The sequence below is a fragment of the Nanorana parkeri genome, unplaced genomic scaffold (genome assembly GCF_000935625.1).
Source record: "Nanorana parkeri isolate BGI_ZX_2015 unplaced genomic scaffold, ASM93562v1 scaffold894, whole genome shotgun sequence".
Classification (NCBI taxonomy): domain Eukaryota; kingdom Metazoa; phylum Chordata; class Amphibia; order Anura; family Dicroglossidae; genus Nanorana; species Nanorana parkeri.
This window is the reverse complement of record NW_017307162.1, coordinates 128636-143127: the sequence shown is the minus strand read 5'-3', so window position 1 is coordinate 143127 and position 14492 is coordinate 128636. Positions and strand designations below refer to the sequence as shown.

The 14492-nt window shown below is 36.2% G+C and overlaps 1 protein-coding gene across 3 annotated transcripts in view; it reads left to right on the top strand.

Moving 5' to 3' along the window:
- The window catches only part of EFNA5 (ephrin A5), a 393716-nt gene that overhangs the window by 368143 nt on the left and 11081 nt on the right, over positions 1–14492 (top strand). For 2 of the 3 annotated variants that reach the window (XM_018565854.1, XM_018565853.1), the window contains exons 3-4: positions 11514–11579; positions 11985–12065. In XM_018565854.1, coding sequence (XP_018421356.1) covers positions 11514–11579; positions 11985–12065 — 147 coding nt within the window. The remainder of the gene's footprint in view (positions 1–11513; positions 11580–11984; positions 12066–14492) is intronic. The other variant, XM_018565855.1, reaches the window with a different exon arrangement.

The window sequence follows — 14492 nt, the reverse complement described above, 5'->3', positions numbered from 1 at the left end:
CGAAAGTAATTTTGCTTTAATAAGAACTATATAATTTTTTTTAAGAATTGGAGCACCACAGCAGTTCACAAAGAGCTTCTGGTATCAAAGAGCTGAGCAGAGTATTTAATAGAGCTTGCTTGTAAGTGTTTTTGTTCCAGCAGAGCTGATAGATTCATCTCCATCTGTTCCATATTCATAACAAAGAAGCTGGCTTACAGGAGGGCTGACTTCCCTAGAGTAGAATAGAAATGATCTTTTCAACACACAATAAAAAGACTCATGCATGGTCACTTAAACTATGCAGAGAAAGCAGTAAGTGCTGAGGGCACTTCACTAACTTTCACCTATAGCAAGCATGATACTTTGAGCACATCCTTTTTTGGATGTGCTGGAAGTCCTTTATGTGTTTCTTTCTATAGCAACATTTGGTGTAGTGCTGCGGAATTGCAGCTTTTAAAATGAAGGAAATTATGTGTAATTAAATGTCGCTTTCAAGGCAAACCCACAAAAGTTATTTTTTTCTGCCCCATCTCCCTTTACTATTAAGTGATAAAACAATTCTCTGTATACTGTGCTATTTCGTATCTCTACCTTTATAATCAGCAATTTCCGAAAGCTTCAATAACCCATGCCAGTTTTATGATAGCTCCATATGTACGTGGTGAATAGAAATTAAAAAGCAGAGTTAGACCAAGTACCTACAATAAAGTAAAGGAAAAAGAAGCAAGGCATTTTCACACAGGACTTAGCTCTAGTAATTTCCAATAAAACTGTTAAAGGAGCTATTGAATGAGCTCTTATTAAATGTGTAATTGCACTTGGCTAATGTTCTAACATTATAACTATTGCAATACCTTTCAGCTGTGCTGTAGTGGTGTAGTGTGTTGCTTTCAGCATGAAAATCATTTGTAATGAGTACAGTTTTGCTATATTGTAATTAGGAAAATAGATTAAAAACAAAGCCATATCCTCCATGATGCAAGGGAATCTGCATCACTGAATGGTCCCTCACTGTGTGCAGAGGCAGTACAGACACAATAGATAGGAGGCTGTTTATTTCAGGTGGAGTGGACAGTAACTTATATGCCTGCTTTGGTGGAAGCAAGCCCAGGAAATCTCTTGCTTAGATGACTATGCTATTTTTAATAAACCATTTGTTACCTAAGTATGAATGAATTGTGAGAGTGCTGCTGTTATGCCCACATTTCTTATGTATGTACAGCTGACACCAATATGCCACCAAACTTGTTTTGTCACCCATGTGATCTGCATCTCCCGATTCAGCTATGCATTTATTTAATCAAGTTACCTACCATGCCTGGCCTTTTAGTAGTCAGCAGAGCCTGCCCACTGCCTGACAGAAACCCTAAAAAGGTATCAGGGGTCTTGTTTATTCAAATGCAATAGAGTTTATTAAAAATCCTGGATTGCTAAACGGGGTTTACTCTATTCAGAGTGCATTGCTCTATATGTATGTTGCTGTTGACTTGCCCTGCACTTCAGGGCTTGTTCACACCAAGCGCGGAGCAGATGCAGAGCAGTTACAGAACGCATCAATAATGCATCCAATTTATTCCAATGGTATTTTGGGCTCTAGTTTACACCAGAGTTCCGTTTCAGACCATGTGGAAAAACTGCAGCATGCCCTATTTTTTCTGCTCTGGAATGCACCAAAACAACATGCAAACACATCAAAAATGCATGCACACGCTCTGGAACACACTGAAAGCCCAATTTAGGCTAAATATATATTCTTTTTTTTTTTTAATGGCCCAGAACGCAGCAAAAACGCGGCAAAACACACTGCATGTGCAGAAACTCGTGCAGATCTGGTCCACATCTGGTTTGAACAAGCCCTCACCAATTAATGCATCAGTTAGGAAAATTGGACTATATAGGTGTTTCCAAGAGGCAATAACAAGAGTTTGTACTAGTGTCCGGTGTCTGTTTCTAGGGAAACAAATATTTCACCTTCAGCCATGTAGGTACTGAACTGTTGCCCACTAGATCCAAATGAAACGAGAATCTTTTTGAGGAAACCTGTCATGAGACAAGCTATGATCTCTACTTCTCAAAATGCTAGTTGCCTTGCTGTCATTTTTTTGCTTCAATACTTTGAGTTACTGACTTGGAACAAGTATGCAATAATGGACTTATGCTTGTACTAGGTCAGCAGCTCAAAATACGGAAGCTAGTGGAGCAGCAGAACAGCAAGTCAACTAGCATTATTAAAGGACAGTCAACAGAAGTAGCCTCCATATTTCTCTGATGTCAAGTTTATTTTAAACTACATGTAAATCCTACATAAACGACAATGACTTTGCTAAAGCATAATAAAATCCTGTGTTTATCTTTTGATGCACATCAGCACTGCTGATTTCCTGCAGCCTCTATGAAGCCACTTTCTGTCTACATGCATGTACTCAAGTAATTGATGCAGGTTGTTTCTCAGTGGACAATGCTTGTGCAATATGCAATAGCATGCTCTCTATTAATAGAGCCTGAGAAAGGGTGATAATGCAGGAGAGAAGGGCAGAGTAGTGTCAACTTTTAAAAGGAAGTACCTGAACAAGGATCTTCATGACAGGACCACCAGGTATTATTTTACTAAAAGCTTCATAAAAATATTGAAAAGTGCTTTTTTAATAACATGTTAAAGCATATATGAGATTTTTGTGACTGGGTTGCATATCCTATAATGGTAGTTAACCTCCCTGGCGGTATGATTATGTCAGGAATTTTGTACCAAAAGCGGTACAATAGTTTGCTACATAAGTGTAATCATAGCAGATCACATTGTATTGTGTGTATTCTATGTACATTACAACTTTTCACTTTTGAATTTCCCGCCTGCTGTGACGCCCGAAAACGAAACTAAAAGTCAGATGCCGGATTTTAGTTTCATTTTCGGGCCGGGCCGCGTACAGCAGAGGACGCCGCGGGCTCGCAGGGACAAGGTGAGTGTCACTTTTCTCTGCAGCCCCGAGTCTGGCTCGGGGTTACCGCTCCTAGCATTGAAAATTCACCCCGAGCCAGACTCGGGATTACCGCCAGGGAGGTTAAGAGTGAAACTGAGTGAAAAACTTTTTAGATATACCAGTAATCAGTATTCTTAATTACCTTTCTTAGAGTTAATGAACTGTACTTTGAGTCCTACTGTACAAAAGCAAGTGCTAAATGTTTGGTGTTATATTTATCGCTTTTTGTTGTGGGCAACAGGTCCATTTTTGCCAGAAATCAGACCCTTTAAATCCTTATTGACACAAAATCAAAAATCCCTTTTTTCCCAAAGAGTATAATGCTCAGTTACTAGTCCTGTTTGATAAATAAAATAGTAATCAGCCTATGGGGAGGTGTTAGGGGCCCTGGGCTAATTCACACTATTGCTTGTACGTTAGTGCCAAAAAACACATGTAATTGTGTATTGGAAATTGCATGATGGCATTTAGTGCTAGCAGCTGGAGTAAAAAAAAGAGGCTGGTACATCAACTGCAGAAGGAAATTAGGAATAGAAAGAACAGAAATACACATGCAGTATGTCCAATAGATCTGAACCATACTGGGAAGCTAACTTAGTAGATATAAAAGAAGATCTGAACTCTGGGACTTGTGCCCAAAATAGGCAGGTCGAGGGCAAAGAACTAGTCCACCAGTATTGCCTGTGGTCTTCCAGCAGATGCCTATTCTCCATTAAAGACTTACAATGTCTTATTCTTCACTGTGTCTCTATATTGAGGCAGCCATCTTGGTAGGGACAAGCCTTTGTTTCCACATATCAGAGCTCCTAGCAAAAAGAACAGTGAGAAGCACTGCCATGACATCACTAAATCTCACTTTAAATCTTCTGAAACTAGCAATCAGAATCAGCACTACTGCACTTTAACAGCAAAAAGGCTCTAACCATAGGAGTTTCTAGGCACCTTCAAATACCAGGAAGCATACAGCTATTTTTTAGGAGAAATTCCAACAAAGGGTATATTTATGGGATTTTGATTATGGACAATTAACATTTCTAGATATTCTGTAGTGATGTGCTTAACACACCTGAGTTTGGTTCGAGTTCGAACTTAGAACATGGAAAAAGTTCAAACTCGAACTTCGAACTCAATGAAAGTCTATGGGACCAGAACTCGAAAAATCAAATGTCCCCATTTAGAAGGCTTACATGCAAATTATTGGCCATAAAATGGGTACGGGGATTCAGGTACTGCCCTGGGGGACATGTATCAATCAAAAAAACACTTTTAAAAAATACAGTTTGAAAGGAGCAGTCATTTTAACACTGGTTAAAGTAAAACAATAAAAATTAAAAAAATCCTTTAAATACCATTTAAACTGCCGGTAAAGTGGCACATCTGTACTATGTATAGAACCTGCTGCAGCAAAAATTACATTTATAAAGAAAAAAAAAGTGTGCGGTTCCCCTTCCCAAAGAATACCAGATCCTGACACCTGACAGGACTTAGCTGTGAACCATGATTGGGCAAAGTCATCATTGCTTTGCCCAATCATGGCTCTTAAAGTGCACTGTGCTGTGATTGGGCACAGTCATCATTGATTTACCCAATCAGGGCTCTCACAAGGCATTGTGCGGTGCGCTGTGCCTTGTAGGGTGCGCAGCAGGCGAATAGCCTGCCGAATGCCCTGATAGTTCGTGTGTTTGCCGAACACATGAACTACCGATGTTCGAGTCGAACTGTTGTTGGACTCAAACATCGAGCCCATCACTAATATTCTGTATAACATATCAAATCTTACCTTTTTGAGTTCAATTCCACTTTAATAAGAAAGCCCCAAGCCTTACAACTCAAATGTTTATCTATGATATGTTTTCCTTATTTGTATATATTTTATAGCATAGTTGTTCCAAGTCATTTATTTAACTGTTGTGCGATGACATCTTTTGTCATACCTACATCTATTGTTTTGCAGATTTGTAAAATACAAAACAATGAATGTGTTTTCCAAGTGCAGGTCAAATAAAAAAGCCTTGTTTTTGTAATAAGTCGTGAAAAACAATGATTACAGGAAGCACAAGACAAACACACTGCGTGTTTTGTTGTAGACATTCCATCATGTTTTATTATCTTTATGTCAGATTATCTGTGTACTGTCATGTATTATTAGTGTTCTATCATAACTATTTTTGTTTTTCCTAATATATTACAAAGGGATAATCAGATTTCATTTTGTAGAAGTCAGAACCAATACTGATTTGATTCATTGGGAAATAAATAATCTCATAGAGCTGGTTTTATATTATACAACAGCTACAGAATAGCTAATTCTTTTTGTTATTTGTTAGAAACCTTTTGCCTTTCTCTATGCTAATGCAAGCAGCTGTTTTAGAATATATAAAAGTAAATGAATTGTTAATATTTATCTTTCTATTTTTTGAGGGTGTTTATTCTAGTGCAATAGAATGGTAATGTTTTTTAAAATGACATGCTATTATGCTCTATTCTTGTTTTTATTGTTGTCCTAAAAAATACTTGCAATACACATTATTTTACAAGCCTGTGGAAGTGTGACATTTTTAAACTTTTAAATAACCTATGCCTTTTGGTTAGAAGAGTCTACTTTAAAGAGTAATAGTATGCAGTGCCATCTAGAGGCCATAAAAATGTAATAATGTTCCAACAAAAGGGAAAGCAGGATTTTACTTCCAAGTGTCATGACACACTGTGTTCCGTTTATTTATTTTATTAAAAAGTGCATTATTTTGTATCCAGCTCAAATAAATGTATGCAATAAAACAACAATTTAAAAATATTTTATTTTTGGTTAAATTAAAAAATATTGAGAAAAAACATTTCAAAACATATTTATTAAGTAATACATAAACTTTAAAAATTCCACTCTGACAAAAACCTACAAGCACATAAGCTAATCCAGGCTGAATTCCAATTCACTGCATTCCAGTTGCTTGTTATCAATTGTGGATCAGTAAATTAACTGTTTTAATAAAATCTGCTTTCCACAAATTTAGATAACTGTGAACCCTAAAACTACTGATCTGGTTTGCTTATCCTTACTTGGTTGATTGTAGCTCAGTTTGTTTAAAACAGTAACTAAGTGGCAACTTCTTCCATATATATAATTAAAGCCAATCTATCACCCTGATGCTAAATACAAGCTATTATATTATTTGCTGCATAGCAGACACTCTCCAATGCCATAACTTAATTCCCACTGCCCGGATCCACATCACAGCTCTTCTGGAATATTTAGTACCAATGGGCAAATAGTAAATATCCCTCAATCCAGTGCTTGCATGTGAGTGGTTAATTGGCAAGTTCCAGTGGTGACATTGGAGGGTGCTTTCTTTGCAGCTGGTTAGAGTGGTTAGATTGCATTTATGCTTCAGAGTTATGATTTCAATTCCGCTTACTGTATCAGTTTGTAGGTTACATTGTTAGAATGCTACCAGTAGTACTGTTCTGGGATGATGTAAAGTACGTGAACCTATAACAACTAACTTGTTCACAAGTTACCCTCTATCACCCTCTATTTAATATCACTGGGTGGTTTAGCAGTTCGAGAGTGAGCTCAGGTGCACTTTTCACATGACATTTCCCAAATATAAACATCTTCAACAATTTAAAAACAAAGCATATGCCTTCCTTCTTCAAAGCATTATGTTTATCACTGAAGCTCGGGTACACTTTCCCACTACTTGTTTAGAAAATCCCACTGTAACCTATCCACATTTTTATGTGTAATATTTGATGTGACAACATAAGCCTTAACAGGCTACATATAAATTAACCAAAGTATTTTGAAGGACCACATGCAATACCCAGGATATGTACAACTAGGACCATTACCTATTACCTTCTTTTGCTCTGTCCAAGTTAAATTATACAAACAGTGATCAGTAATATTTATGTTATAGTTTTCTTATTTAATATATACAGGATTTATATAGCGCCAACAGTTTGTGCAGCGCTTTACAATATAAGGAGGACATTACAGTTACAATACAAGTCAAGACAAGATGGTTAGGAGGGGCCTGCCAGTGAGAGCTTAAAATATGGACAATACAAATGTATATAAATATTTTAGATGATGAACACAAACAATTGTACAGCAGAACAAATCTAACAATAACAAGATGAAATAGGAGAGCCTGACTGTATGAGGATACAATCTATAGATCAGTATCCGCAGTTTATTGTGGAGCATAAAATGTAATTACAGTGATTTTATCCTGATCTTGGTCACTTACAACAATTTATATATGAAGAACAATAGAATATTTAGCTATGCACATACTGGCTTATGCCCAGAGCATGTTTGCCATCCTTTTGATCTGCATATCAAACACTCTGATGTAAAGGACTATTAAACTTAAAGGTCAAAACCTTATTAATGGTAATTTAGAAACTGGAATTATCTGCATGCTAGCAACATATGTTAATTAAATAATTTGAGATAATTTGAGAATGTACGTGAAGCATTGACACATATATTGACCACGTGTTAATGCAGATCAGTTACATAAATTGGCTATCCAAAGTAATTTCATGTTTTTCATGTTATATGCATTGATTGTGTATTAATCATTTACATGCTAAATTGCTAAATCAATAGAAAATGCATATAAAACCTAATTCTAACATTCTTCTGGAACAGGTTTTATCTAAAACCTGATACAAACATGGATAGTATATTGGACACATAGCAAGCTGTGTTTACATATAAATGGGACTGTGAGCAATAAAGTTCAGTACAAATGGAAGAAGATGCTTGGTTGTTACACAGAAAGCTCTTCCTCCAGACACTGCATTGTTAGTTTTTGCAATGGTCATGCTGGAAAATTACTGCATAATTAACTGGCCTAATTCTGCTCAATATCTGAGTAAACATTATACAATATCATAAAGGATGGAGGGAAATCAACTATAAACATGGGAATATGTGCAAGGCAAACCAAAAGGGAGAACATACATGTATGGTGTCAAAACAGATGTGCTGTAATATAACTAAATTTTGAGGTATACAGATATCTAAAGGGCTTCCAAGGTAATCATTGGAACTGCCTCTGCTATCTGAGATAACTTTTCCCTCAAACACTTTCATATATGAGGCCTCAATAACATTGTTACACATGCCACATTGGATACCTATAAAAAGTTCAAAAAGAACTTGGTATTGGTTTTAACAATATATAGTCTTAGCAAATAATTATTAATACATTTATATGTATTGTATAGAACACATATGAATAAGTAGGTTTAGTTATGCTTTAAAACAAACCTTATTGTTATTGTTTTTATTTATGAGATACATATTGCCACAGACCACTCACAGCCATCTATCAAACACGAGTCTGCACTGAAAAATGGTCATTAAAATCAGAAAGTGTAAATCTGTTGGTAGCTGCCAGCCCTAGGCCCTGATGCATGATATAAGATAGGCCCCAATGCATGATATAAGATAGGCCCCCTGCGTTTCAAACCTGTGCCCACTGGTCCTGACCTAAAATTGTGAATTATTTTAACTCCTCCTGCTATTAGCACACTCATCCCATTACCTCCCATGCCTAAAATCCCTAACCCTCATAACCCTGCCTACACAATTAACCGCAATAACTCCTTACACTTTGCACAATACATCTTTCCTCAAGAAGTATACTTTACTCCAGTGCATAGTACACTTCCTGCCATCACAAATGCTATAAATGTGATTTTCCATTAAGGAGATTTTGGAGCAGTTTAGCAGTAGGCATGGAAATAGAAAGGTAATTGGACCTATATGTTCTCTAATGTTCTCTAATGATAAGTACACTGTATGGGCCTCCCATGAGTATGTGCCCACTTGCCAAATTATTTCCTACACCTACACCTTTGCAGGGAATGACTAAAGCTGTTCTGTATATATTGATACATTCGTTCCAGTCATTACAACAGCATAATTTTTTTACGGATTGTATAACAAGGTATTTCTGCTTTGAACACAATGGAAAACTTCTTTAAATATGAAGCAAAAAAAGTGAAAAAAATCCTTGATACAAAAAGTATAATACGAAACTATGAACAATTTTCATTCCACAGTCAAGCCATGTTTTTTGCTTGCCAGTGCATAGGACACTAAGCCCTATACTGCATGTTCTCATACATTTTGCTCATTCTGTCCAGAAACTTTGCTTTACATTATTACTGAAAGGTAAGTTAAGGCAAAGTTGACTTTTTATAAAAATTTTAGGTTTTGGTTATGCCATTTACAGAAAAGAATATTTGTGTTTTGGTGCACAGTTGACTCATCATGCAGATTATATTTGTCTCAGCCACTTGTTTTCCTCAAGATAGGTTCTTTTGATATCAAACTGAAAAAAGCTGTGTTAGTGAAATGAGCTGACACTTACGATGTGTTGATTATTAGATTGTGCCAAGTAATTCCTTTCCTCATCTCACATCTAAAGGCACTTCTATGTATAAAACTAAGCCTTAAACACACGTTATTATTAAATACTATGAAGAGAAAAAAAAAAACGTGAATCACTCAATGACAAATTTAACTCAAACACATTACAAATGATGTGCAATAATGATCAGAGCAATGATGTTATTCAGAGAACAGTAACCCATAACATCCAAAAATCTCTTTAGTCTTTCATCGTCCTGGAAGTTAAAATTACTTTTGTGATCAATACTGATCACTGCCCTCCTTACCATCTTGTCAATGGTATCAATACTGCCAATAATGGTATCAATAATGGTAATCAATACTGCCCTCCTTACCATCTTGTCTTGAATTGTATTGTAACTGTAATGCCTTCCTTATATTGTAAAGCGCTGCGCAAACTGTTGGCGCTATATAAATACTATGTAATAATAATAATAATAATACTGACTTAAATTTAACTAGAATTTCTAGGGCTTTTGTATGCTTTATCACTGCTTCTCTCCTCATAAAGGTCCATGGGAATACAAGTGCAGCTTGAAAATTTAAGGGGACAAATTTAGGTCAACTTCAGATCAAATGCAGCTGCAATTAATTATGAATTTGTCGAAGACAAAGACATTGGCCCTTAAGCTGGCCATACACCTTACAATTATCTGCAGATTTTCTGTGGTCAAATGGAAAAGGTGCAACAGATTCCTCCATCTACACTTAACTGTGTGGATGGAGTCATCTCCACCTGGGCCAATCTGTTGCACTTTTTCCATCTGACCACAGAAAATCTGCAGATAATTGTAAGGTGTATGGGCACCTTTAGGGTATGTGGACCATACCTATATGAGTAGGCTAAAGGCTTATGGTGCATTGCACTCTGTAGTGAATTATACTGCAGTTTCAGGTTATGCTGCATAAGAACATAGAGGATTGCACCTACAACAATTATGTGGATGTTTTCAGCACATAGTGGTAGAAGCTGAAAGATGATGGCACACGCAGTAAAGACCTACGATATGCCATCATTATTTCTTCAAAGCAGTAACATCTGGCAACTGTGTTGTATTGAAAACACATACGGGTCTATTTTTTTAAAGCAGGGCAAATTAAGGTACATTTGTGTGTTAGGATTTACATGCATTCAAGAAATGTTAAAAAGAAAATAACACAGCGCTAAGGGTGAACAAATAAATAATACTTCAATAACTAGTGTTAAAGGTGGAAAAATAATTTGTCATAAAGTGGTATATAAAACTGGCATTTAAATGGTAAAAAAAACATGGTAAATTATCAGCTAACCGTTCATTTGATGCTTTATAAACATGTCCCAAAATAATTCTCTAACAATAAAGGCACATGACACACACTTGTGTAGTTGTAGTCTAGTGTGGTAAAAACACTCAGAAAGGTAGCAATTAATCATCGTTAAAACTCGGAGACTGCTTGTATAAATTACCTGCTCATTATTTTTTTCCCAAGTGGTTCCCTTAATTAACCTAAAAGTTCAAAGTCTAACCAGAATGTGAACAGGTTGGTTTGTGGTTGCTGTACAGCTTTGAGAATCTTTTTTTTCTACACACTGGAAGCTAAGATCCCTGTGCTGGGATGCTTTTATCTCACATTTCAAGAGCATCTGCCTGTTTAGTGGTATGCATGATGCAAGATAATTTAAGGGGTTTTATGAAACATTATCCAAATTAGTCTGCATGTACATTTGAAAAAAAACTAAATGTCACAAACAGATATCAAAAGAATTTCCATATAACTATTAACACGTTCATACATATGGAGTTAATGCTATTATTGTTTAGATTACTGTACAGGCTTTTCTTTAGAGAAAGACAGTCTAAAAGCAAACAGCTACTGTTGTGGCCCTATTTTTGGAAAGCTTAAAATAAAAAATCTATTACAGTTGTGTCTTGACAACATTCTACATCAAATATTTATCTATAAAAATTAAAATTTTGATTTGAATAGTGAAAAATAAGACATCAGTTTAAAAAGAAATATTTAAAAAAAGTAATACAGTTCACATATTATGTTGTCATATGCACCTTTTTTAAGAGTTTACACCTACATTCTGACATCTTTAAACAAAAGCTTAAGGGTAAACTTGTTTCTTTCTTCTACAGCTTCAGCAATTCCAGATAATGGAAGAAGATCCTGCTTAAAGCTCAAAGTCTATGTACGGCCAGCAAGTAAGTGCCTTATGTTTGCTTCAAAGGTGGCCCTCGGATGCATGTTTTATTGTGTGCTACAATTAAAAGCATTAAAGTTTTTTTTCCCTTTCTTTTAAATGTTAAGCCTTGTGTGATTCCGATAGTCAACGTTTGTGGTTTACTTTGCATCTTTTTTTCTAATAATTTCTCATTGAGCATTGTTACAAACATGCCTCCTTGCTAACTTGTTGTTTCTTAATTGTTGTTGATGTCTAGATTGAATAGGAACAATACTGTATGCTTGGCATAAGGAAAATGCTCTGTAGCTCAAAATGCTCTGAGCAAAGCATGCAGTACAAAAAATTTAAAAAGTAGCTTAAAGAAAATGAGGAGCTGGAAAGATCTCACTAACATATTTGGCTGTTATCTCTATTTTTATTATAGACAGCTGTATGAAAACTATAGGTGTTCATGACCGTGTTTTCGATGTTAACGACAAAGTAGAAAATTCATTAGAACCAGCAGGTTAGTATGCTTAGAGAAATCTCTTTTAACCAACTTATTTTCTCTTTTTGGTGCTTTGTATTCCAAGCCTTGCATGTCTTGCATGTTGTCTATGTAGAGCGGTGATACAGCTTTCATAGTTACCCTCATTCCTTTTGCATGTTAATGCAATGCATGAAGGACATTTTGCATACCTGCTTTCTTTTGGGCTTGCAGTGGTTGCATTAAGTTTTCCTTTTTTTATGTAACAAATTTTTATATTCTAAATTTGTAATCGAAAAAGATATCTTGCATGCATATGACTTGTTGTGTTTGATTATATGTATGTATGTGTTTCCTAAATGTCTCAAAATCTTCAAATTTTAGATATTTGCTCTATGAAGCGATCACGTGTTTCTTGATTGATATACCACACGCATGACACAATACACCCCTGTCTGTGCCCCTGTAATTTGTGTATGTGTCAGTCCTGTATTTATAGAAATTCAATCAATAAAGCAACATAACACTTTGGGGTTAGGTTTATCATTTGGTGACATTTAGTTTGCCAATTGTTCAGCCAGCTAGACAGCAATGGCATAATAATGATACATAAAATAAAATGCATTTTAATTTATAAACTCCATCTTTGTTGTTTACCATAAATGTTTTTATGTACCATAAATGTTTTTTACAAATCACATACTGTACTAGTGTTAGAGTAGGACCTATCCCTTGCCACTGACATCACTACTCTGTAATCAGTGTATAGCCCAGGAATCAGAGAAAATCAAATTCTATTTAACATTTCCCACATTTTCATTATGCTTTTTATTAGGTGTTCTTTACAGCAAAGGGACAGCCAAACACTGAGAAACACATCACATTTTATAGCAAATAGGCAGTCAAAGAGAGCAGGAAGGGGTTGTCTACACAGCACTCAATAAAGATATGGTTCCATCCAGTACCATGGGTTGCACGTCTAGTGGGGTGCATTGCAAGAAAACAAGGTCTGCTTGCAGGCATTGGAAAGGCTCTTCACTAGCACACTAGCAGAAGTTGCCTGTAGCAGGAATATCTATCTGCTGCTCACTTAAAACTAACAATGAGGTTTGGGTTCACCGCTGCCATGGGTTCAACAATTAATCCTTGGGTTTAGGATTCATGGCCCCTGCAGGTTTATGTGCACATTGGTCTGGGATATTTTTTTCAACCATAATGTTAAATATTTTTTAGAAATAATTTTTAACCATGGCATTTTAGGTGCCTTATTGTCTTTGTATGATCAATCGGCTGATCATACTTAACTGTCATAATATTTCCAAATTAATAAAACAAATAGCATACATTTTTGCTTTACAAATTCATTTTTCAAAATATGGTCTTAAGCCTCTACCATACTACAGGGTCCCTGGAGCCCAGGTAAGCATAATTAATTTAGTGACAAATTCATCCACAAAACATATACCGTTGTGGTATGGTTTTTATGATGACAGCCTACAACAGAGATGTATATCAGCAAACAATATTATGCCATATGCTAAGTAATTATGAAGTAACAGTGTGTTCTGATACTACCATCTTTATTACATTAAAGAGAGTTATCTGCCCTGCACATCTATAACTAAAGGACATACGGGGACATAATACATACAAGCAAATTTCTAAAAATAACTACAGCACTTGAGAACAAAACAAAGTGTGTTACGAATTCCCATGGTGTTACTAGCCCATCTGTCATTTATTTTCCAGACAATTAAAATAAACAATTACAGTTTATTAAAATAAACAGCCGATTATTAAAAGAGGAATGTAATAATATTGATGTGCTGATTTTGTTCAATACATCTTCTGAGTTAACCAGGGGGAAGATTGTCTCTCATGCTTCCATGACTTCTCCTCTTAACTGTCACTTAAGGAAATCTTCCTGTGGACACTTATGACAGACACTAAAAGCTCAGGAAAGTTTAACTGTTTATACATGCAACATACATACATTTGCTTTTTGTTTTGTTTTAAAGAAGGGAACAGTTGAAAATACAATGAGGAACATTTATTACTTCCGTCACTAAGCAAGGCAGTGAGACAAGTTAAAGCCCAACTGAACCCTTAGTTTAAATCAGCTAAATGCATTGCAGGTGAATGAAAACAAAAGGAGTGAGTTGACTTACATTATTTTTTTTCTCATAGCAACCACATGCTGAACAGAAAAGACTTTGGGGTCTATTCACAAAGCTGGCAAAGGATCTGGCCGTAGCTTCGGCCGATCCTTCGGCTAGCTTCGGCCCGTAGAACCGAAGGGGTGCTGTACAGGCTATTCACAATAGCCCGTACAGCTCCCGATCATGGTCGAGCGGCTCAGCCGGGCCGAAGGCATATGCATCGGCTCGGCTGGGCCGTGCTGAAAGCCGAAGCTGGCCGAGCGGCCGGCCATTGGCCGGCCGACAGCCTGCTTCTGACAGCTGGGCG